Source organism: Crotalus tigris, unplaced genomic scaffold, assembly GCF_016545835.1.
Source record: "Crotalus tigris isolate CLP2741 ecotype Arizona unplaced genomic scaffold, ASM1654583v1 scf7180000017576.4783729, whole genome shotgun sequence".
In the NCBI taxonomy this organism is placed as follows: Eukaryota; Metazoa; Chordata; class Lepidosauria; order Squamata; family Viperidae; genus Crotalus; species Crotalus tigris.
The window spans coordinates 832,943-857,677 of NW_024096487.1; the positions used below are offsets into that span (position 1 = coordinate 832,943).

At 37.6% G+C, this 24,735-nt stretch overlaps 1 protein-coding gene across 8 annotated transcripts in view; it reads left to right on the plus strand.

Annotated features, from left to right (window-relative positions):
- The first annotated feature begins 68 nt into the window (after positions 1 to 68).
- The window catches only part of PACSIN3 (protein kinase C and casein kinase substrate in neurons 3), a 34,628-nt gene continuing 9,961 nt past the window's right edge, over positions 69 to 24,735 (plus strand). For 2 of the 8 annotated variants that reach the window (XM_039358099.1, XM_039358060.1), the window contains exon 1: positions 5,581 to 5,727. In XM_039358099.1, the coding sequence (XP_039214033.1) occupies positions 5,691 to 5,727 (37 nt within the window). In that variant the 5' untranslated portion in view covers positions 5,581 to 5,690. Of the gene's footprint in view, positions 165 to 4,422; positions 4,446 to 5,184; positions 5,553 to 5,579; positions 5,728 to 5,860; positions 6,060 to 24,735 lie in introns of those variants that run through there. The other 6 variants (XM_039358088.1, XM_039358095.1, XM_039358067.1 and 3 more) reach the window with 6 other exon arrangements.

Here is a 24,735-nt window from a genome sequence, read left to right on the forward strand (position 1 = left end):
ATAGTTCTGACACAGTTGGAGATTTATCTTAGAACATACAGTAGTAGTAAATAAACACCCAGCGGTCATGTGACAATTGCAGGCAAATGTGAATTTTTAGGTGAATGTTCTCCGGTAAAAAGATCTACATACAGAAGAGAAGAAAAACCAACGTTAGCAATAAGGTGAGAAAACGTTTGCATTGCAATATACTTTAGTATTACAGAAGGTGTTATATACTGTAGAAAATGTCCAAACATATTTTTTTGATATAGTCCAGTAAGAACATATCATTTTCTTGACTGCAAAGATAAATTTTCCCATTTATGACAAAGTTTTTATACCCTTCTCCCATGTCAGAGCTGTGCCACCAGAACTTTCATTTCCGCCCAATTTCTTTTAGAAATGGAAAAATCTCTTACCTAAAACAATATACTTTAAAGGAAGACAAAAATAATTGCTTAATAGCACTTAAAGCCAGTAAGAATGGGACTGATTTAATGGTGCATTACCATAATTAATTCATTGTTTCTCCTTCAATTATGTTTTAATAAATTAAAAAAATAAAATTGGCTAGTTTCTTACCTATATGTTATGTGTAAATACTACAGCCTTTAAACTGTAGAAAAAACATGAAAGAACAAATGATACTATTGTAATTGCATTTAAGAGTATGGACTTAACTTATTAGAAGATAGTTTGCCTATGTGCAAGAAAATATACCCCAAATCTGAGATCATAATTAAGTCTTTAGAATGTATAAGATTTAATTTCCAGTACCTAAATTATTTTTACCAATAGGATAATGTGGCTATAGTTATTCATCTGTTTAGTTAAAATAGTTTGTGATTTGTGTGAATGCAGGCAATTGGGTTAATTCAACAAAAATTATTCAGTTAACCATGAATCAGTATGTTGTGCAAATTCATTTACACACCCTACTAAGCTATAGTATGGGTTATTTGGTTTTGGTTTAATATGTTGAATGAGCCCAGTCAGTGTGATTGGTAAGCCAAGGTTGATGGACTAACCCTATGAGTGTAGACAAACCAGTTTTAATAAATGCAGATTAATCCTTATAACTTTTAGGCTCAAAAACAGTGCAACCAGAGTACAAGGGAAAGGTGAAATTTAAAGAAATTAAGAAGGCATTTGTTAGGGATATTATAAAATATATTCTTAGAACAGATGACTAGACTGATTTGCCAACAGGTCCACCACAATGTTTCAAACACATTAAGAAGATGTGTTGTATTATGTAATCTTGGAGGGAGTGTTTACTTTTTGATAATTAACTTGCAGATAGTTAAGATAAATTCAGCACCCACTTTTGAAAAATTAATATACAGATATGATCAAGAACAAGAATTTGAAATTTGTATATAAATAGCTCACATTATTTGCATCTATTGTCGTCAGTATTTTAAATACCAGTGATACATACATTATATACAGCTAATCTAGGAATATTAATGAGTGGAAAATATGAGCTTTTCTATATATCATAAAGCAGGTTCTTAGATATTTTAGCTGCAGAGGTGTGGAAAATAAAAGCTTGGCATGATGTTAACAATGTCCATAGCTCAGTGGTAAAACCTGTTTGGTCTCAAGTTCAATATTTGGCCAGTCATTAAAAGAATGAGGGGGATGGGGTGGGAAGACCTCTGCCAGAGACTCTACCAAATCATTATAACTGAACAATTGTAGATCAGATGGAGATGTTTTGCTTCCTATGTCTCTATCAGTTTAAAAAAAATGGTCTCAGAAATAATGTTTGTACTGATAGGAGGTAACAGTTTATTTTGCGTATTTTTTAGCTGAGATCAAGAGGGAAACATTTATTTTATGCATATTCTGTCTACTTTTTCTTCTGTTCCAAACTAGAGGGAAAAAATGCAAGCTCAGTCTTATCCCATATCATTTTAATCAAATGTCTGTCTTTAAATTGATATGCAATTCTTTAAAATTCTATTTAAAAGGTAAGAAAGTAAAGCAGGCTATAGAGTTGTATTTGAAAGCTGCAATTTTTGTGTAATTCATTGAATAGCATGCTAAAAAGCTATAGAGTTGGAAAAGACACTGTTTCTCAAGAAATAAAAGTTTGTAACTGCTTCAATGAGTTTCATAAAGGAAAGCTTGTTCCCACCAATTTGGGGATCAGCAGTGACACTCTACACCAGAACTACACTGGTGTAATCAAGAACAATTAAAAAAAGCTTATGGATTTTGGAGAAATTATTTTATGAACAGTGAGATGAATTTTTTTCTTTCTTTTTAAAAAAGTAACTACCTTGAGTTCTGTAATTAAGTATCCTGGGAGGTTAGAATGCTCTGTTTACTCTTTTGTCTTTGCTTGAGTCCAATAACAAACTTGTATCCATTAATACTTTTGCACAAAATCTGGTCCGTTTGTCATATTTAGAATCCAGAGGGACATTGCTGGAGATGATAGCATATATATTAGAGGAAGAGCATGTCACCATCATCACTGTGATGGTGCTGTTCATTTAAATATGGGGGCAAAGTAGTCATCTGGTCTGGTTGTAAGGTTTGGTTTGTGTGTTAGGATCATGTTTCTATTTCTGGTTACTTGTGAGAATTGGTTTCATGTTGGATGTAAGTTGGCTTCATATCTATAGGTAAATATAGGCCTGCCCCCCAATGCCTGAGAAAATGAACTGTCATTGTCTGGTATGGTATATCATGTCACATATTGTGTGACCATAGCCATGTTACTGATTTGTGAGTCAATGTTGCCAAAGATAAAATACTGTAAAATAATGTAAAGATACATAATCTGGTATCAAATTGTGTAACATTGACATTAGTGATGTTCCCACAAAAAGACATACCACAAAAACAGAACAATCGGTTCTTACCTTCAGTTCAAAGGTCAAGCCCTGAAGTGCATTATCACTGTAAGCTACAACCCATACTGAATAAATTCTGTACTTTCTTAGGCATTGGGTGGCAGTCTTATCCTTGCACCCAACCTGAAGCAGATTCTCACAAGTAATCAAAAACAATGGAAGATGATGTTAACATGGAAGTAGACCCGGCAACCAATCTAAATGAATGTGTTGCACCCACATTCACAGCAGCAGCACCATCACAGTCACCAACAACTTCACACACAAGATATTAGCGCACTTTCACATGTATTTCCTCTAGTGTAATATATACCATCATCAGGTCCTTGGTGCTCTCTGAGCTTGGCTGTTTTCTGGAAGATATTTCATTACCAAGCTAGGTAACATCTTCACTGCTAGAAGGAAGTTGGATTTACTCTTAAGCTACGGTAATAATAAACAACATCCTAATCAAGAAACCACCAGGACTACTCCCAACAACACTGACAGGGTAAGTCACTAATATATAAGATTAGAGCAACTCCCCTTCCCTCCAGCACTGATGATGTTACCTATTTTGGTAATGAAATGCCTACAAGAAAATAACCAAGTTTAGAGAGCATCAAGGACCTTTGCAGTTCAACCCCGAGTTACAAATAATCTTTTCTATAAATACCAGAATCTGTCATCAACTCCCCAGTTGATTCTATGTGGGACAAACAGGTCACACTATGTACAAATCTGAACAATCTGATACGGTGGCTATATTTTATACTTCTTACTTCCTTTGGCTTAATGTGACATTATGAACTTACTGGATGTGTACAAAATATCTTCCTATTGAATAATTAATCAGTGACTATTTCTTACACATATATGACTCATAAACATTTGCATAGGGTGTGAATTCTAGATAGAAACAAGTACTGGCACATTTTGGTTGGAGGTAGAAGTTTCATGAATAGTATAATATAGATTGGGATATTGTGTATATTCTTCAGAAAAATAATATGCCACTTGCATTACTTACATTTTTTTTAAAACCTAGCAGATATGGAAAAGTCCATGGATTAAGTGAAAACCCCCAGCTTAAATAATTATTAAACAGTGACTTATATAAAGTAAACCTAAGTTTAGCCTCAAGGCACCATAGGTTGTAATAATAACAGATAATTTTGAAATGTGAGGGTGTTTGGTTTTTTAAAAAAATTGGAGACCTAACACTATTGGTTTAACAGTCCTGAATGTAACCTGAAACTATTGCAGCACCTGGTACTGCTTAATTTGAACCTTGATCATCCCCTCCCACATTCCATTTCAAGGCCCAGTATTTCAACCTTCAGTCAAGCTTTTTGCCCCAGGCTTCTTTCTCTGTTTTTGTAACATCTTGTAAGATGAAGAAATATCCGGGCACTTCAAAACCCTTTGTATTTTCATTATTTTTACACTGCCCTTATAAAACTTAATAAGGATTCTGAAACTTTTAAAATAGAATGATAGAAGTGGAACTATATTTGTCAGAGCAAATGAGTGGACAAAAATACATTGACCATTGCTGGTTTTGGTCAGCTAGACTTTGCTGATTATAGGAAAGGAAGGTACAAAGCAGCAGAAAAGGTGAGTTGGCTTTTCCAGTGCAATGCAAACAGCCTCAATGAGTGAGATTCTTCATAGTTATGACTTGTTACTACTGTACCTCTGAAGACTGCTTGAGAACAGTGTCCTTATGAATTACAAGGGGTGGGTTTTTTTTGTTTTTGGTAGAGAGTTGATTGGAAAATTCTCCACCTAACTAAAAGAACACATGAATACTATTTTTAAACTTATTTAATGGCTTACTAGATAAATACGGCCTATTTACCTAAATAGGTACAGTAGCTATTTTTAAAACGGGAGTTATCTCAGATATTACAATAGTTTTTTCCCTATTTAACCTTCCCTCTTTGTGAGGGAAGTTATTTTAAATCCAGAGGATACCTTCCTGTCTACTAAATGAGTATGCTTACCAAGCAAAGTATCTGATGGAGGGCTAGTGTAATTCATTGAGTGGGGGACGGGTTCTGCGGTTGGAGATACTTGAAACTGACGCCGGTGCGGAAGCTCTTTTGCCTAAGACTAGAGAAGCAGGGCTGGAAGGGTTCGATTACTCATTGGCAACTCCGCGCTTTCCACATGTGCAGAGGAACTGCTACTGTACTTCAATGGCGTCCCAAGTCTCAGCCCACAGATTTTCTTGCTTCCAAAATTGGGTGGATACGGATTCCCTCACCCCATTTCCAGGATGGCCAGCTCAGCCACCACGGCTGCTGGGCAGGGCCTCGGTTATATCCCCAGAGCGGCAGCGGGCTAATTGGATCAGAAAGTCCTTCCCGCCCCGTTGCGGGCAGGGGTGGTGGTGGTGGAGAAAACCTCCGCGTCTTTCCTGGCTTGCTAAAGCCAGGCCTCCTTTGCCCAGAGCAGACCAGCTCCCGCAACGTCCTCCTGGAAGCCTCTGGGGGCTGCCCAAGCCCGCCCATCGCCCGGGAGGCGGGCCAGGCCCTCTTCGCTGGACGTCCAGCAGCTTGAAATAGGGGGAGGGGCTAGCTCGGACCGAAGAGACCGCTCGCCGGAGCCAGCCGAGAGGGAGGCGGATTGATCTAGTCCCAAGGACTTGGCGGAAAGGTCCGTTCCCCAGCCGCCTGTTGCACCGTAGGAGCTCCGAGACTTTCCGCTCAGCGGGAAGAGGTGAGTCTCCTAGTAACTCTGCTCCCCGGGGGCTACGGCGGGGCTCGAATGAATTGCGGCGCCCTTGGCGTGCTGAGCTGAATCCCCAGCAAGCGAGCGGAGTGGCTCCTGCACCCCCCCGCCCTCTTTCACTGGGAAATGCCTCTTGGACCCGCGTTCCCCCGCTCCCGAGGAGGTATGAGGGCGCCCATTCTCCCCTCGCTCGTTTGCCGTCGCGCTCGGCTGTTCGGGAAAGGGGTCCTGGAAGTGGGGAAGACAGAGGGCGATTGTCCTCGCTCAGCTGCTGCGCCGGGGAGGGAACGGCGGCCGGAGCCCAGAGGGGGCGGAGAGGAGCCGCGATCGGCGCGGGGGGCTGCTCGTTCTCCTCTGCAGCCATCGCTGCCTCCGGGTCGTGGTTTGGGATCTCCCTCCCTCGTTGCTCGCTGCGGGCAGGGAGGGAAGAGAACAGCTGTCCCGGCTGAAACTGCCACACCTACCGCGGAGTTTCTGCCGAAGAAGGCATCATTTGTACGTACTGTATTCGTTTCCCCGATTCCGGCTATCGGAGGGTTTTGTTTCGTTGCCGAGTGCGAGTTTTAATTCTATAATCTAGGCAGGAGCGAATCGTTGAAGACTCGGGTCCTTTAATGTTTGGTGCGCCCCTCAGTTTCTCGTCAGGGTCTTCGGAGCGGGAATCCATTGCTGGGAAGCAGCCTGAGGGGGCCCTGAGTGGAAAAGAGGAAGACGGGGGTGGGTGGGTGGGAGAGAGAGAGAGAGGTCTCCATTGTGAAGGCGTGAATAGCGGGAGCTCCTTCTGCTGAAACCCGAAGCTGCGGGTCCCGCGGGGAGTTGGCAGAAGTCTTGTTAAATAAAAGGGGCAGAATTCGCTGTGGGGAAACCTTCGCCTTGCCCCAGTCTGTACTTTTACAGGTTCCAGACAACAGTGTTGGCTGTTTGTAACTCTTTATTTTCCCATTTTCATAAAAACAAGTGTTAAGCAGCAGTATAGCTGCACAGTTTAGGGGCTAGGCTAGGAGCAGTACCTTAGAAGCTTTCCATCTGGAAGCACCTGTAGCTTCAGGTCTAGTAATCCTCCTCTTCCTGCTGTTGTACTTTCAAATGCTGCAATCCTGTCTTTAATAATACCTTGATATTTGACAGAAATCATCCAAAGACAACTTAGAACATTTGTCATTTGCTTACTCACCATAGGCTCAAAGTGAGAGAATTAAATAAGATTGCACCTGCTTAAATGGGATATGTCCAAATCAGCCTGGGAACATAGCAGTGTATCATAACATGATGGACTTCGTAGGGACAGTGGAATTCTGATCTTGATTTTGCTGTGAGTTCCTACTTTTCTAGAGATGAGTGATATCAAATAACAGGAGCTACTCCTATAAATAAAAAATGGGGAATGTGGGCAAGATGTTTGAAAAAAACAGAAGGATAAAAGTTGAAACTTGTACAGTAATTATATTGCTGTATTGCAGAATTATACTTCTGATTATACTGCTGCAGCCTTCCACTAATGGGTTGTGTTGGAAATAAACTTCTTTTTAGTTGGGAAATAGATCTCTCAAAATCCTGGACAAGCAGAATCCAGGTGTATTCTCAGCTCTTATGGCTTTGTTTTTGGGCTTCAAATATTCTGGACTTGTCTAATCAAAAGGAAAGAGGTTTATATGTTGCACTCATATTCTTACATATGCTGTCTGCGCTTTGTCCTTTCTTGACTTGGAAGAGGTCAGAACTCTTCAAGATAAATGTCAGAGGAATTTTGCAAGTGTACAAACTGAACCAGTCTAACAGCTTTCTCTGCCAACCAAAGTTTCTTTACTTATTCTATTTCTTTGAAGAGTTAGCCAAATAAGAGAGAAACCTGGAGTGTTTCAAATATCTTTTTCTGAAATGTGCATGGCTTCAGAAGATGATGTAAGATCCAAGCAGCTATGAGACTACTTATATTGGAATATCTGTTTTTAGTAATACGTAGTAATATAAACCTGCCTGAGGATTTCTTATCTTGTCAATAGATTAAAATTTTATTTTAAAAATGATGTCATTTAATTAGATTTTTCTCTGAACACTATGCATTACATCTCTTACATAGAGAATAAATATGCACCTATAATATAGAGAATGAAGTTGTAACTGACTCACCTAACCATAGGCATGAGCTGAACTGAAGCGGAGCAGAAATGGAATTCTTGTTATGGTATGTTGCACAATAAAATACCTGATGTTTTATTGAAGGCTTGTTTGTTCCAGCCCTTATTCCATATCTTCTGACAGCTATGACGACCGAAGAAACAAAATGGTTACTTTACCTCCTAGCTAGTATTTGTGAGAGGTGGAAATATATGAGATATTCCACAGATTTGTGTGTACTTGTCATGGGAGCCAGGATTAGGCAGTAATTTCAGTTAAGTACTTTATTTTTTTCCCTTTTACTTGGATTTCTGAGTACAGAATATCATACCTTCTCTGGGATCACAAGCATGGGTGTGTGCTATCTTTTCTATAACGACAGAAACAAGCTTCTCATGGGCATTTAACCTCACAATTTCCCAAGGGTGGGAGGTGAGCCTTTTCAAGATGACTGAGATGCTATCTGTATACCCAGAGGAAAGTTATTTTGTGTGCTTTTAAGTAAAACAGATTTGCCAATATAGCTTGTGGGAATGTTTCCAGGCTGGAGCCAGGATGCAAAGAATCACTAACTTCCAACTCTCTCTAGTTTTAGGGACAAATGTCCTAGGCTTCATGTTCCTTCAGTACCTGAAGAGTGAGAACTTATTGCAGAATAGAGACAAGCCTGTGTTAAGGTAGAGATGCATATTAAAAGACAATAGCTCTTGGAGTCCTTGATGCTCTCTGAGCGTGATTGGTTGCAGACATTGTCTGGCTAGGTAACATCCATGTGAGCAAGTGTGGGATTTACTCCTTGTTTGTATACAGTAGCTTGCCCTGTCTGTTTGAAACCCATTCTATGCATTGTATACAGGGAGTACTTAACTTATAACCATTCTTTTTAGCAACCGTTTGAAGTAACAACAGCACTGGAAAAAGTGACTTATGACTGGTTCTCGCACAACTGTTGCAACATCCCCATGGTTACGTGATCAAAATTTGGATGCGTGGCAATAGGCATATATTTAGGATGGTTGCATCATAAGTGGTGGGGTCACATCATCACCGCTTGCAACCTTCCCAAGCAGGAAGCTGGATACATCTAACAACCACATAATTCACTTAAAAGCTGAATATACTTAACAACCACATAATTCACTTAACAACTGCAGTGATTTACTTGACTGTAGCAAAAAGTCACAAAATGGGGTGCAACTCACTTAACTGCCTTAGCAATGGAAAGTTTGGGCTCAGTTGTCATATGTTGAGGATCACCTGTATATTATATAGGTTCCATAAATCATGAATATATAAAGGAGGACTATAATTGAATAAAGGCAAACTATTAAAATTTGATTTAACTATTTTCTAGTTTTTTTATTAACTCAGATTTGGGTGAGGCATGTCTGTAGATTCTTTGGAACTTAATAGAGAGATTATATTCTGCCACAACCAAAAATTACTCCGTGTGACCAATGAATAATCCGGTGCTACTTAATTCTAGAGCATAAAGATGGTTGGCGCAAAAAGCTCACGAAGTTGCATATCAACAATACACCTTGTTGTATTGTTATTATCACAACAATTGTTGTATTATTATTAAACTCTTAACATATCTATGAGTGAATTTAGTACATTTCTCAGCGAATTATTCCATAGAGAATATTATTGAGACCTTATATCACAGATTATCAATATGTGAGTCTTGATTATTTACGGTAAGCGTTATTTATAAAGATGCTCTTTTTTCTGAGGGTAAAAAAACTGAGAATGTAGATTGAGCTAAGGCATCTGTACATAAAATCTTGCAAGCTACAGTTTCAGGGAAGTTTTCTTATAAACTAACTGCCTTTCCTTAAAACATCCATTTGAAGAATGTTTTGAGGAATCTGTTACAGTTCAATAAAGTTTTTATTATTTGAACTATGTACAGAAAAATTCACATTGTGCAAAGAGAAACCATTCTCAGCTATGCCAAAAAGCCCTTCCTGTGGTTGTTGATAATTGTGTTACAGAATCTACATAGCAGGGTTTGTATTAACCTATCAAATCAATTTCCAATGTCAACCCATAAATAGATACACTTTTGAGAATATAAAAGTTGCCTTTTTTGTTATAATCTTTACACCAGACATGTCAAACTCGCAACGTCACGTGACATCACACAATGTATCGGGACTGTTTTGCCATTGCCGGCAATGAGGTGGGCGTGGCTTCCATGTGATGCGTCTCGACCGCGGGCTGGCAGTTTAACACCCCTGCGTTACACTAATGTTTCATGGGTTTTTATTATTTTGAGTAGGAAGAAGAGGCGTGAATGTTGGTTTTGTCATTTGGACTAACATTTTCCTTGCTTGAACCACAATCTACAGAAGCTGTAGCTGAATTTTCCTACATAGTTGTTTACTGTATAGCCATTATTGAGCTGTCAATATAGATGCATTTAGGCATAATCTAGGTCACTTGACATGAAAATCACATGCCTCAGCATGGGATGTTTAAATGCACGGCACTGTATTAAGGGTAATTTTCTGGATATTTGCATTGTAGTATTGGGTATTATGTGTGGTATAATTAGATGTTTACATGCATGGCACTGCATTGAAGTAATTTTCTTGATATTTAATTTAATCATGATATATAATCATGGTAGGTTACAATGAGTTTCTTTCACAGGTTAGCGATCCTTTGTATTCTTTACAACAAGTTGAGGCAACATTTCTGCTATGCAGGAATTAAAATTTTGTAGGCTTGACTAAGATTCTCAAGTCACGTGATTTAAAAATACAGTAAACCTTTGATTTAATAAACTAACAGAGGGCAGAACTGTCAAACAGATTCAAATTCATTTAAATGTCAGTTGAATTGGATTGTAATACAAGAGAAAAATCTGAAATGGGATTTAATGCATTCATCAAAGGGTGTTATAACTGCATAAAATGATGAATAGTTTGTATATTGTATCTAAAGACTGCTAAAAGTAAGGTCAATTTATTGAAAGTTAACTGCAGTTAGAAATATATACATCTATCTGTATATAAGTTTCCTCTCGTGGACTATACTCCTAAAAGGTTTTATTTGTAAGCAGAGTTGTGTCCTATGTTGACAGAATCTCTTAATTTTCCAGTCGCTTGATATGTATTATATTAAGTACTATCTCAGTAATCATTACAACAAATGTCTTAGATTACAAGTATCCTTGTGTTAAAGCAGAATGGAAGAATGAAGGCAAGAGACTCTTACTAGGATAAAGCAGTACATTCATGGGTAAATTGATAATTGAAGTAAAACTATACACTGTGTATTTATTAGTCCTGATATGTTAATTTTTTCATCCCTATAAAAGAGATCCAATTACATGCATTGCTTACTATTGTATTAGTTTAGGCTAGCTATGCTTGAAACATCCTCACTATACTCGAAGTATAATTCTGTCTGAGTTGGACAGTCTATCATTTTCTGTCTATTAAATTCCTATATTAGCTATTGTACAGTCTCAAAATGTGGAATACAAAAATATTTCATTTATAGTATGCTTGTTACAAATTAATGAAATACAAGTTGCTTCTAGATACAACTTCATTCTCTAAATTGGAAAAAAGAATCTTGGTCGTAATTACTCTTGGTGTCCACCAGTTTTATATATATATATATATGTATGTGTGTATGTGTATATGTATATGTATATATGTATATGTATAAACAGGTAGTCTTTGATTCACAATTGCAGTTGGGACCAGAATTTCCATTGCTAAGCAAGGTGGATGTTAAGTGAGTCACGCCTGATTTTATGACCTTTCTTGTCACTGTTTTTAAGCAGATTACTGAAGTTAAGTGAATCATGTGATTATGAAGTGAATCCAGCTTCCCTCCTTGACTTGGTTCTTGGAAGTTGGCAATCACATGACCCTGGGACACAAACTGTCGTAAATATATGACAGTTGCCAGCAGCCCAAATTTTGATCATGAGACCATGGGGAGGCGTGACAATTGTAAGCGCAAGGACCAATCATAAGTCACTTTTTTCAAGGTTGTTTAGTGGTTGCTACATGAGGAAAAAAAGTGACAAGTGGGGATAAAAAAAATAGCATTTAAATTAAAAACGGTGTAATTAATCTTCTCACTCAAGGCATAAATGATCAGACTCAAATTATCCTACTTTGGAGACCTCATGCGAAGGCCTAGCTCAGGGGTAGGCAACCTTGGCTCTTTTATGACTCGTGGACTTCAACTCCCAGAATTCTGTGCTGGCACAGGAATTCTGAGAGTTGAAGTCCATGAGTCATAAAAGAGCCAAGGTTGCCTACCCCTGGCCTAGCTCCTTGGAAAAAGCCATAATGCTGGGAAAGGTGGAAGGAAAAAGACAGAGGATGATCATCAGCAAGGTGAATTGGACTCATTACAGTTGCAATGGGTGTGCCGTTGGAAGACCTGAACGATCAGATTAGACAGAGGTCATCATGGAGAAAATCTATCAGTGTGGTCATTAAGAATTAGTACCAGTTTGATGACATGTAATCATTCTTCATGTATTCAGTAATTGTCCTGCCTGTCAATTACAATTCAGGGAGAAATTTTGTAGGGCCTCAAGGAAGGCTGCACCCAATAATTTGGGAGTAATGTCTGCTCCTGAGACCTTAGGTTGTGTGCCTAGTAATTAAAAACAGTGATTATGTTATATATTGCACATGGTTTTTTTAAAGCACAGTGTTAATGATTCTTGTCAAAACTGTGAAAGTGGAAACAGTTAAATATCACATTTTAAAAAATTAACTTCATTCAAATGATTAAGAATAATTTTTATAATCAATATTTTTATATAATTCAAATGTTCTTCCCACTAAGATAGCAAATTATTAGTGTCTTTCATTAATATATTAGCGTAATTTATGCAAACCTTAAATCTTCACGTGTTGTCTGTATTTCAAAAATGTAAACTTACTCTAGTAATTTTAATTTTGATTTGATTTTTTTTTTATCCCTAATCTGTCATTTTAAGGTTTCAGTTGATTGTCTTACATTGAGAAGGATATATAGAATTATATAGTGGATTCTTTCAAAACACTCATTACTTTTAATATTAATGAATAGCATGAAAATTAATAACCCAGTTTCAGATGTTTTGAATGCTTATGGTATTGAATGTTTATAGATGTTTTGAATGCTTATAGATGTTTACAGGGTTTTTAAAGTATGTTCCTGGAAACACTGGTCTCAGTGTTCAAAAGGTCTTGTGAATATTATGACAATTCAAATTATTTTCTTTATCAAATCTTACTTCACACATTGAAATGTCTGCACATGCAACTCATACGTTTCTAATCAATTGCCATTATTGCAAATAACATAAAATTGTGTTTTTTTAAATATAAAGATACTTTTCTTTAAAAATAAAGTATTAAAATGTTTTTGATTTCTCTACCTTTTTTAAAACAGAGAGAGATACATATTCCTTTTTTTTTTTTTTTACAAAAAGCTGCTCTGTGGTCTTGACAAGTTTATCACTGTAATAATTTCCCAACCATAGAAGTTTGTTTTTCGTATTTGAACCAAGGGCTACCGCTTTTGAATTGGAAGCATATCACAAACAGGCACAATGATCCAAATCTAGAAACTACTTTTGCTAATCATCTTGACAGAAATTTAAAGAGACAGTAGCTGAAATAGAAACCATTGGTTTGAAATTAAATTGTTCAGAACCTAGATGAATATATCTTTCCAATTTTCCATGTGAAAGATGCTGCATGGCTGCTGAATGGCTTTGTAAGGTTATGGTTTAAGGACCCGTCACTGCATTAAAACCTACACTTCAACTGCAAGTTTTTGGGTGCTGCAGCTGGAAACATTCTTTCTCTTGAGCTGCATGCTTTTGAAAGGATCCCCATTGCTTTTTCAGTACTCATTCGATGTATCTAACTGTACTGAACACAACAGTGATGTATTTAAGGGAAAACTACGTTTTCCAGGTACATTTGTATGACAAGGGAGCCAGTGTATTGTGGTTGAGAGCACCAGCCTAGGAAGCAAAGAAACTATGTGCTCCCTATTTCGCCACTCTTATTTTAGATTGCATGATCTGGGTCAGAGGAATAATACAAGGGAACTTTTAAAATTGAAAAAAATTGTTGACTTTTGTATGGTGACCTCTAAGCAGATCAGTAAGGAGGCAAAAGATCAAATCAAAGGAAGAAACTATGATTATACACTTTTGCAAGGAATAATTTAAAGGGAAATGGGAATGCAAGATAAACTCAAACAGGAATGTATGTTGCAGAATTGGAAGTATTAGGCCTAAAGCCTAATGTTCAGTTAGTGGCTGCATTCACAGAATGTATTCAGATACAATTTGCTAAAGCAAACTAGCCACAGTTGGTACTTATATAAGAACCAAGATTAAACCATGATTGCAAACCACCCTGACTCATACAACATACGCTATAAATCTAATGACTTAGAACAGGGGTGTCAAACTGCCGGCCCGTGGGCCGGATGCGTCACACAGAAGCTGCACCCACCCCAGCTCCAGCAAGGGGGAAAAAAGTCGTGGAACATCACAACACGTCACATGACATGGCAAGTTTGACAAACCTGGCTTAGAATGTTATGTGAACCCAGGCAAGAGTGAAGGACATTGCTATATAAAGTGGCAGCTATATGTTACATTGTCAAAAAATACATTTCCCTTTTTTGCAAGTAGTACGTTCTCAAAAAAAGGTAGAGTACCTCCATCCTGATTTTCAAATCCTAATTTCCAAAATAGCTATGGTACATTCTTTGTGGTGTTAGGCATACTTGGATGTGGTTTTTATTTAAAGGAGAGTGCTACATCCTGTTTAAGATTGAGAGAAGTGGTAAACTAATAACATCTGGCCTCCTTCCTGTGCTGAGCAAAGAGGTTTATCATGAGAGCTAGTCGTTCCCTATATCTCTTCCATCTGTTATTCCCCCAAAGAAGCCCCTAAAGTAATGCAGGCTTAGCTGGTGCACAGCTGTAAGCTTTTAAGTTTGCTACTGGTGGATGGCTCTAAATGCTTCTTTAAGATTGTTTGGATTTTGTTTTTCTTGGAGGAAGTGATTTAATAAATTAGTTACTGTGGTAAACGGATAAACAATCAAAGCAGAGGAACTGATCACAAATAAGCAATAAAAGCATGGAGGTCCTTCCCCTTATTCTGTTTCATTAGGAAACACTTTTATTTTAATAAATATGTCTTTAGCCTCTCACCACTGCTGAATGTTATCAGAGCTTAATGTATGATCTAATGATAAATCGTAAAGGAATTCTGGATGAACAAATGGCATCAATTTGGTATTTATTTCATAAAGCCATCCCACATGTGATGAAAAATGATTGCATCTCTATTTCGATTACTGCGTGTAATGGGCTAAATAGTTGTTTGACTACTATTTTATTAAACAATCAGGTCTGCCATACGTACATTTTACTGACCATAACTTGAGCAGAGTTCAGTGCACACCTCACAGCAATCTTGGAAGGCCTATACAAAAAGATCCCTATGAGCTATTATTGTGACCTTGTAGACAAGAGGTTATTGAAACTACAGCTCATGTCTTGCAGTGTTACACCCTCTATAACAGGGGTGTCAAACTCACAACATCACATGACGTGTCGCGATGTATTGCGACTTTTTTGCCATTGCTAGCAATGGGGTGGGCACGGTTTTGCTGTGATGCATCCAGTCCATGCTCTATAAGGATCCAATGATCTATCTTGTAGCTCCTTACCTACTAAAAGACCTGGGAATTCTGATCTTTTTATATGCATTTGTTATCAGATCAGTGTGATTCAGACTATATTTGAATGTAATCAAATGTTGGTATACTGCTTGTAAAACTAGACAGATTTGCTCATTGAATCCACCAACAATTGTGATTTTTGTTGTTTTTACTTTTTTTATATGCTTCTATCTGTAATTCTGGTCTCTAATCATAATAAAAATTCTATGTACATTTCACAAACTTCCTTCACTTCACAATGAAAGTATACAGATTCTAGAGGCATTTATATGCCCCACCTTAAATGATTCTGAAGACCTCTATTAAAAAGTCATTGAAGTCTATCAACCTAAAGATTACAGAACACTTCAGCAAACTAACTTAAAGATGCTTAGTGTTGAAATGGAAAAGATGGTAGGATTGTCGTCATATGGGGGATGTTTTTCTGCCTGAGAATCTGGACAGCTTTCATAATTAAACAAATTCTGCTTTGTAGCACAGAACTCTGCAGAAGAATATAGGCCATCTGTCAACTAAGGCTCAGATAGATCACACACTAAAACAGTGGTTGCAATATACAAACAAGGCTACAGAATTATATTTAAAAAAGAACAAATAATGGTGTTTCGGAATGCCAAATAAAAGTCCAAACTTAAACCTCATAGAAATGTTTTGACAAGACCAGAAATGTGTAGCTCATGATAGAATATTCTCAGATGTTACTAAACTGAAGCATTTTTTTTTTTTTTACAAAAATGCAAGAGTACTGATGCCAATTATAGAGTTTGGCTACAATTGTAGTGGCTTTAAATGGTACAAGCAATTATTGAATTCAGGGGAGTGATTTTACACATTGGCACATCACAAGTCAGATAAAAATAAGCACCGACAATTGGTTGTGTGTGTTTTTTTATATTCCCTTTATATATCAATAGAAGCCACACGCAGCTCCAATAACATTCAACAGAAGAGATATGCAGAATTTAGAATTTAGAAAACAGAAAATCCAAAAGTCAGCAAATACTTTTTTCATGCAACTGTATTTTCTCTACATATTAGCACAGTACTGAGAGAAATCATGTTTCCGTGAATAAAGAAGAATCATAACTGGACAGAAAAAATAGTGCCTATATGGCAGGCTTAATGGAAAGTTTGCTTGAGCATATGGCTGATGCAAGTCTTGCATTGAGTTATATTGAATGCAGAGCATCGTGTAAACCACAGAATTGGACAAAAATACTGAGATATCAAAGGAAAGCTTGAAATTATTAGCGAAACAAGTTATGAATTAAATATGTTGCCTCAACATTATTTTCAAAAAAAGTACTGAAGATTGGATTTGTAGTATTTTAAAATCAGTGGTTCATTTTGCTTCAGAGTTATTTTATTCTGGGAAGGGTTATGGCCTATTTGGCTTCATTTGCCCTTGGCTAAGACACAGTGCTCCATATGTGACATCAAAGTATTCGTGTTTCCAATACCAGGGCAAGGGACATGAATTTCAGATATATAAGAGGAAACTGAGGATACAGCCTTTCCTAGTGATCAGATTACAGTTCTATTCTTTCGGAAGAAATCTGAGGAATGCCTTCCCATTAATGATACGTGCAATTTTGTGCTGGGGGAGAAATACCTAACAAGAAATGGGAATATAATTGGACATTTGTAGTAGCGCTGATAGAAGAGAAAGTTGTAGCTGCCAAATGTGCTAGTCCAGCAGAACATGATCTTTTAAGTTTTCTAGAACTGATTGGATTCTGCTCTTCTCTGGGACGGCTTAAGGATGAAATTGCTGTCTTCCAAGAGTTTGGAAACAAGGTGGGCAAAGCATTTTAAATTCCTTTGGGTATGGTCCAGGTTTTTTAGCAACCTTATTCAAGAGTAGACCCAGAATTCTGGTAGAGGTCTGAACAAAGCAGAATAGTGTGATTCAGTGTTTTTTTTTTTCTTAAAAAAAAAAAAAAAAGGTGCCAGAACTCACACATGTCATACAACCCGCCTTGCCTACTCTACAAGGTTCCATCCAAAAAAAGTGCCGGAACTCCGTTCTGGGCGTTCTATGAGAACAAAAGCTCTGGTGTGATTACATTAATTCTCAATGATATGCTTTGGTTGATACAGCATAATATTGTATTAAATTATAGCAAATGAGTGCTATAAACTACAGGTGAGTAATTGTCTCATCTCTCTTTTGCACACTAATGTTTCTTCCTCTCCAGATCATCTCTAAATGTTACATATCAGAAAAACAGCAAACCTAACCTCCATTTCAAAACACAAAAACAAAAAACCCCACCAAATTAGGTATCCTAACTCAACTTTTTGGGTGCGATTTAAAACAGAAAATAATCTTTGGTTCCAGTAAAGCTACCCACTCTTGTCTGTTGCAAAGTTGTATTTGTGAATAATATAGAGGTAATCCTCGACTTACAGTTGCTTGTTTAATGACAATTCAAAGTTATGACTATGAAAAAGTGACTTATGACCTATATTCTCTCTTATGTAGCCATGGTCACATGACTGCAGTTGGGATGCTTGGCAGCCAGTTCATATTTATGACTGGCTGTGATTTGCTTAATGCCCATTTGGGGAAGCTGGATTTGCTTAATGACCATGTGACTCACTTAATGGTTATAAATTGAGGACTCCCTTTGTAATTTGTTACTAACATATGAGGTTGTGTGTGTCTATAGAAAATGTCTATGAAATGGCATTGAACTTGATTGTTGCACATAGCACTCAGTTCTCCCAGTCTTAATTGGCGACAAGCTTCACTTCTTAGACTTTTCACTGTCCCTCTGAATACAGTCAGAACTGCACACCTAATTTTATCATGAGCCTTAGGTCCTGACACTCTCCCTGCAGGTTTTGCTTATTATTCATTCTTCAATGTGATTGGTGACTTGTCCTGTTTCTTGATATTGGGAAGAGTCGAACTTTTTTGCCTAGTCAGTTGGAAATTTGAAACTATGCTCTGACCAATCCCATGACATGCATTTATCAGCAAGTAAAAGTAGTTGTCCAGCACTCCCTCTTCACTCCCACGTTGAGAATTCCACCCCAACTTATTTTTGTCCTTCCCCCCCCCCCCCGCCTCCAGGCACGTGGATGACCAACTTCCAGGCAATCCAAGAATACATTGGGGCGAGCCATTCACTATTTTTACTTCCTAAGGGCAAACATAAAGCAATTAGAGGATGACACTTTCATTTGAAAAACTAACTTTCCCTGCAGTTTTTTTGGCAAAGTTGTTGAGAAGTGGTTTGCCATTGCTTCCTTCCCAGGGCTGAGGAAGACTGCCTAGCTTAAAGTCACCCAGCTGGCTTTCGTGGGTAAGACATGAAAGGAAATATTGTCTTCTGGTTTCTAGACTGATGCCTTAACTATTACACCAAACTGGCTCTCACAAGCATTATAAAATTATGTTTTGTAATCAGATAAACATGCTATAGTATGTGCTAATAAGCTATATCTCATAGTGTTTATATAAAGACTTGAATGAAAGGTAAGTAGGTAAATAAATACTTCAATTGATTTCTCTAAAATAACCCTAACCATTTTCAAATTTTAATGGCTGTTTTTCCATAATATAGGCTGCACCAGGGGAAAAAGCAAAATTATTGATATTAAAACATATCTATGGTGCTCCATGTTAATGACTTGAATGTACAGAACAGTCAGCACAAGAAAATGCAGTCCTTCAAGTAACCTGGATTAGAGCATATAAAGTTTGAACTAAAATCTAAAACCCGGGTTACAAGGTTTTTTCTATTATTTCAAAGTTTGAACAATTTAAATTGGATGTGCAAGGTAACAAGGGGAGCAGTTCCATCAGGAGGTAATGTTGCACCTCTAAGGGGTTTGGCTTACTATACTTGCTGCCCCGTCTTGGGGCAATTCAAATTTCCAAGGACGGTCCTATTATAAACATATTGCAAATATCCAACTGGGAGATCATCAGCACATGTATCACTGCCACTAGGATTTTCTCTCCAGAGGGAAAAAAATCCGCACAACTCATTGATCAAAGCTGACAAAAGTTTCCCTTTTATGATATTATTATTGGTTTGTTGCACAGTCAGCCAGATATTTAGACTGGATTTGGCATTTTTTTATCAATCCATTGAGTCCTTTCCAAAGACCCGGGATAGGCAGATGTTGATGGTGTTAAAGATATCATCGCAGGATGTAATTAATCTGTTGTGAGTAAAGCTGCCTTTTGCAATTGACCAGTGGTGATTTTGTCAAAGCTAATGGTGTTCAAGTGGTGTTCCAATTGTTTTGAAATTGCATCCAAGGCGCCTATATTATTATTATTACTATTTTTTTCTTATCTCACTTTTATTGCTTTTGTAAGTAATTCAAGGCAGTGAACATACCTAATATTCCTACCTCCTTGTATTTTTCACACAACAACCCTCTGAGGTAGATTGGGCTGAGAGTGACTGGCCCGAAGTTACACAGCCAGCGTTCATGCCTTAAGGCGGGATTAGAACTCACAGTCTCCTGGTTTCTAGCCTGGTACCTTAACCACTGCACCAAACTGGCTCTCTTAGGCATCAGTTCCAGATCTAGAAGAGATCAAAACCCTGCCCTCTTAATGGGATCTTAGGAAGAGTGCAGCCAATAATTATTCCAGTAATTGAGACTCACTGGACTTTCTGTTAACTAGAAAGCAACCTGAAAGGTGTGCTTGGTATTTTGAAGGATTAAAGCTATAAATATTAATAGCTTAATTTCTTTTTTTGTAATATGATTCAATCTTAAAAATATATTGATAGTATAAAGTATATCCCCATACAACGGAAAAATATATATCTAACATTGGGAGGGAATACATGAAATTATGGCTAAAGCACTATAAAGTTAGTTAGAGATATCCATTCTAGCATGGTTTATCCATGCATAATTATAAAACTAGGCCCATGCTGACTACCTTGCTATATTTGCTGTGATAGAAATAAGCTTCCAAATTCAAAATTGCATGTTCAGTCCGATTAAATATATAATTATTGTAAAGACATCCCTACTAACAATTAGTACGGCATAGAAGTTCTGACTGTTCTCTGACTTATAATGTTTCTGCTATAGAAATTTCATTACTATTATGCCCTTATGTGGTTAGATGTCTTACTAATTTTTTAAACTGGATTAGGCAGTTTGGAGAGGTATAAATTCAAAAGAAGAAGCTAGAAAATGCTGATTTCTGGTTTCTTTCTTAACTAGTTATCTCCTCCAAAGGATTTGTGAGCTAGGAAATGAATCACTGCTGATTTGGAAAAGTCTGAGTCTTATGTACCCCTGGTATTAAGTTAAATTCATTTATTAATTACAGTTCATTATAGCGGTGTAGGTCTAAAATGTAAAGTACATAGATATCCTAAAACTAAAAATGATATGCTGGCCTTCAGTTGCATTTTGACCAATTGAAACATCCTCCAAATATACACGCACACAAACACACTCCAGTAGCCAAATGCCCACTTTTTCTATGTATCTCTATAAATAATCACTAATTTCCATGATATCTGTTCACAGTGAAGTTAATAGTACCATAAGAAGAGTGTTTTGTAATAAAGAAGTCATAAAAGATTGAGCACCCCCATAGTGGTGTCTATAGATAACGGTTTAGAAAAGGTCTTGTCATGTTAGGATTCATTATTCATTATACAATATGTCAGTATTTATATTACTGTGCATTGGAGTTACTATACTTTAGAGTGAATGAAGAATTGGCCTGAGTGTAAAGGAAAAGCTGATAACAACTACTTAAAGTCATGTTTAATTCACATGTAAAAATATGTCAGCCTGAAGTACCCCAGTTTGGAAGTATTTAAAAATCAGTCTCTTAAACACCATGCAGATAATAAATTTTATAGGCTCTAGACACACGTGCACTCAACATGCCAAGAACATGAATTTTATTACAGCTAATAAAAACCATTTTCTTTTCCGGTTGCTTTCTCATATTTGCCCAGAGTGTGCCTCTGAAAAAAGCTTATCATTATGATGCTTTTTACTACTGCCACCAGCTACCTTGGGCTGGTGGCTTAGCAACTGGGGTCAATAATATTGCCAGGCCTATTACCGACAAGGAGACCTCAGATAGTACATTTTTCTAATATACTTAGCAAATGCCTTGGCATCTGAGGGTCAGTACCAAGAAGAGGTTCTATTTTCATTAAATCTATAGACAGCCAGTTTGATGTAATGGTTAAGACATCTGGCTAGAAACTAGTAGATTATGAATTCTAGTCCTGTCTTAGGCACAAAGCCTGCTGAGTGATCTTGGTCCAGTCATATCCTCTCAGCCCTGGAAGCAGGCAATGGCAAACCACTTCTGAAAAATCTTACCAAGAAAACTGCAAGGAGTTGTCCAGGCATTCTCTGAGAATCAGACACAATTGAACACAAATGGAAAAAAAAATATCCAAGAAGAGACTCTGTTTCTAGTAATACTATAGAGTTGGATAATCTATAACTAAGCTTCCTTGACTGGGCATACACACAGAGTCATAGCTGCTCACAAATAAGGAGCAAAAGGACAATTTTCTGATGGTCATCAGAAAACTGTAAGTAACCAACTCCTTCTAAAGCTGAAGGTCCCAGGCTATATTTCTATAGGCCTTGGTATGTTTGTGGGAAACACAAACAGGGAGATGCTGTTGCATTTGCTTCGTATTACTGAGTTCCAAGAGTCACCAGGTTGACCTTTATGTGTGCAGTCTAGTGGCTCCAATAGCTATTTAACTTGATTCATCAAAGTTTTCTCAGGGCGTTTGGATGTTTTCAGACATTCTGTTCCTAAGAAGCACATCAAAGGATGCAAAGTACACATGAGAGAGAGAAAAAAGTTCCAGGAGGGGCAGGTTTGCTGTAATGTGATCCTCTACAAAAAATTAACTTCTTCTATACCTGCAGTACATGTGAATAAAAAAATGTAAAGGGAACTGGACTCATCCATCTCAGGTTTGTCACTAAAGCAGCATTATTTGTTAATATGGGACATAGTTTAATTCAGAACAAATAAACCATGTATTTGGGTATGTGATTAATAAGATGTTCCTCCTGTGCATTCCCATATAATAACGTGTTATATTTACTTCATTTAATAGCCTATGCAATAAAGAAAAAATTCCATTTGCTGACTCACATGAAACGACATGATGTGGAAGATTGCTAGGATATTTGTACTTTTTATACCTGCCTTCTGACTCAGCCTTCCTTCGGAATAGATTGAGGCTGTCCCGTAAATATTCAGCTATTTCCATCTCTGCCCCCATGTGGGATAGTCAATCTGGTCCCTTGATCATGGGTGGAAAGTCTTTTTATTGCCCCCTCTGGCATGTAACCAGACACAGCTAAGCAATCTTATGCAGCCATCTGTTTTTTCATGGATAGTTTTAGGAAAGCCTTCTCAAGGCATATTTCTAGTCCTTTTAATTACTGGAGAAGTTTCAGTATACGTCATGTAATTGCTGATCATGTCTTGAGGCATCCCCATTTTCATGAACCATCAGTCAGGAGGGCACTGAAACTATTTTTGGGGACACCCACCTTCTTGACAATCCTCTCTCTTTGCCCAAACAAGGAACTTCTCACTTTTTAGAATCACATGATATTTGTTTAGTTTGTTTGACTGTTTTTATGATTTTTGGATTTAATTCTTTTAAGAGTGAAAGGAATCATAAAGATTCCTGATTGTATTGGAAAAGGAATATCCCCTGCATATGAATTAACATAAAACTGTAGAGAAGCATCTTAATCAGCCTCATAAATAGCTGTTTACTTGGTTGAGTCCTAACTAAATGAGTTTTTTCTATATAGCACTTACCCCCAAACATTCACTATCTTTATATAGTACTTTTCTTTCCTTCACTTTGCAAAAAGAACACAAGTTTGAACCAAATACTTTACTCTGAATTGATTTCAACAATGTTAAAAATACCAGTGGGCTAGTTGAATGTGCTGGCTCAGGAATTCTGGGAGTTGAAGTCCACAAGCTATAAAAGGGCTATAGTTCCCACCTCTGTTCTATATGATCAAATCTATATAATCCATTAGAAAAGATGTCATTTTTGCATTAGGCTGTCCAGAAACATATGGTGACGTTGTTTGACTGGGGACAACATAGTCCATTCCCTTGGCATTCTTTTCTTGACTTGTTGCTCTCTTTATAAGTTTCCAGTTCTGCAGGCCTCATTAGATTAGAGGACTCTTCCTCAGGTTGGACTTCAGACATCAGTTTAATAACGATGGGAGAAAATGCTTGCAATTGCAGCTGCACTGTTCCTAAGCAACAGTTTGGAAACAGTTTTATTGACTGCTGATCAGTTTCTGAACACAGTTCAAGGCTGTGCCCACTTGCCTTCTAAAAATCCCTGATTTCTTAGGTACTACCGCATGTCTGTCTTCCACATAAGGCTTCCCATGCCTGAAATTTATGGTTCATTTACCCCTGGCTTATGAAACTGGACAGGCGGCGACTGGTAAGAGATCCATGTGGCTGGGCTGCTTCCCTCATATACTATTATATTATATATATATATATATATATATATATATATATATATATATATATATATATATATATATATATAATGTAAAATAATAATACCTGCTTCAAAAAGTGCCAGAAGAGGAAGTAAGGAGGATTAATTGTGGCAGGTGCAAGAGCCTGACACAATCCCGGTCCTGGCTGACTGACAAGCCAAGTTTGTCTTGGCTCTTTCTGGTCTCAGGGTTGTTTTAGCTGCCTGACTGATACAGTCAGAAGGGTGTATTTAAATCAGACCAACTTGAATCAGCTGCAAAGTCATGTTCATGCTATTCTTTCCTAGCACATTGATCAAGAAGAGACTCAAGGTTTCCCTGCTCACCTTGGCATTGGTCTTGCATTTGGTATGTAGCTGATAGTGAACATTGGGAATGTTGCTTTCCGAGATGTGAAGCTCTTAACCAAAATGCTTAGGCCATTTGGTATGTCTGAGTCTTCTGCCTAGCTCAGCAAATGAATTTAATTTCCTTAGTCACCTGGTCAGCTGAATGACAGCATCTGTTAAAAGAAGGGCCATGCATTCTTAATGCAACAGGATAAGGCTGATAGGGCAGCTTGCACTGGTTTTAACTTTCTTACCTGTTTAGGGGTCTCTTTCTTGAGGAAGACCTGGACAGACTTGAACACTAGGCGCTATCTAACAAAGTGAAATTCAATGGTGAAAAAAGTAAGGTTCTACATTTAGGCAAGAAAAACCAAATGTACAGGTATAGTATAGGGGGTACCTTGCTCAATAGTAGTAACTGTGAGAGGGATCTCGGAGTCCTAGTGGACAAT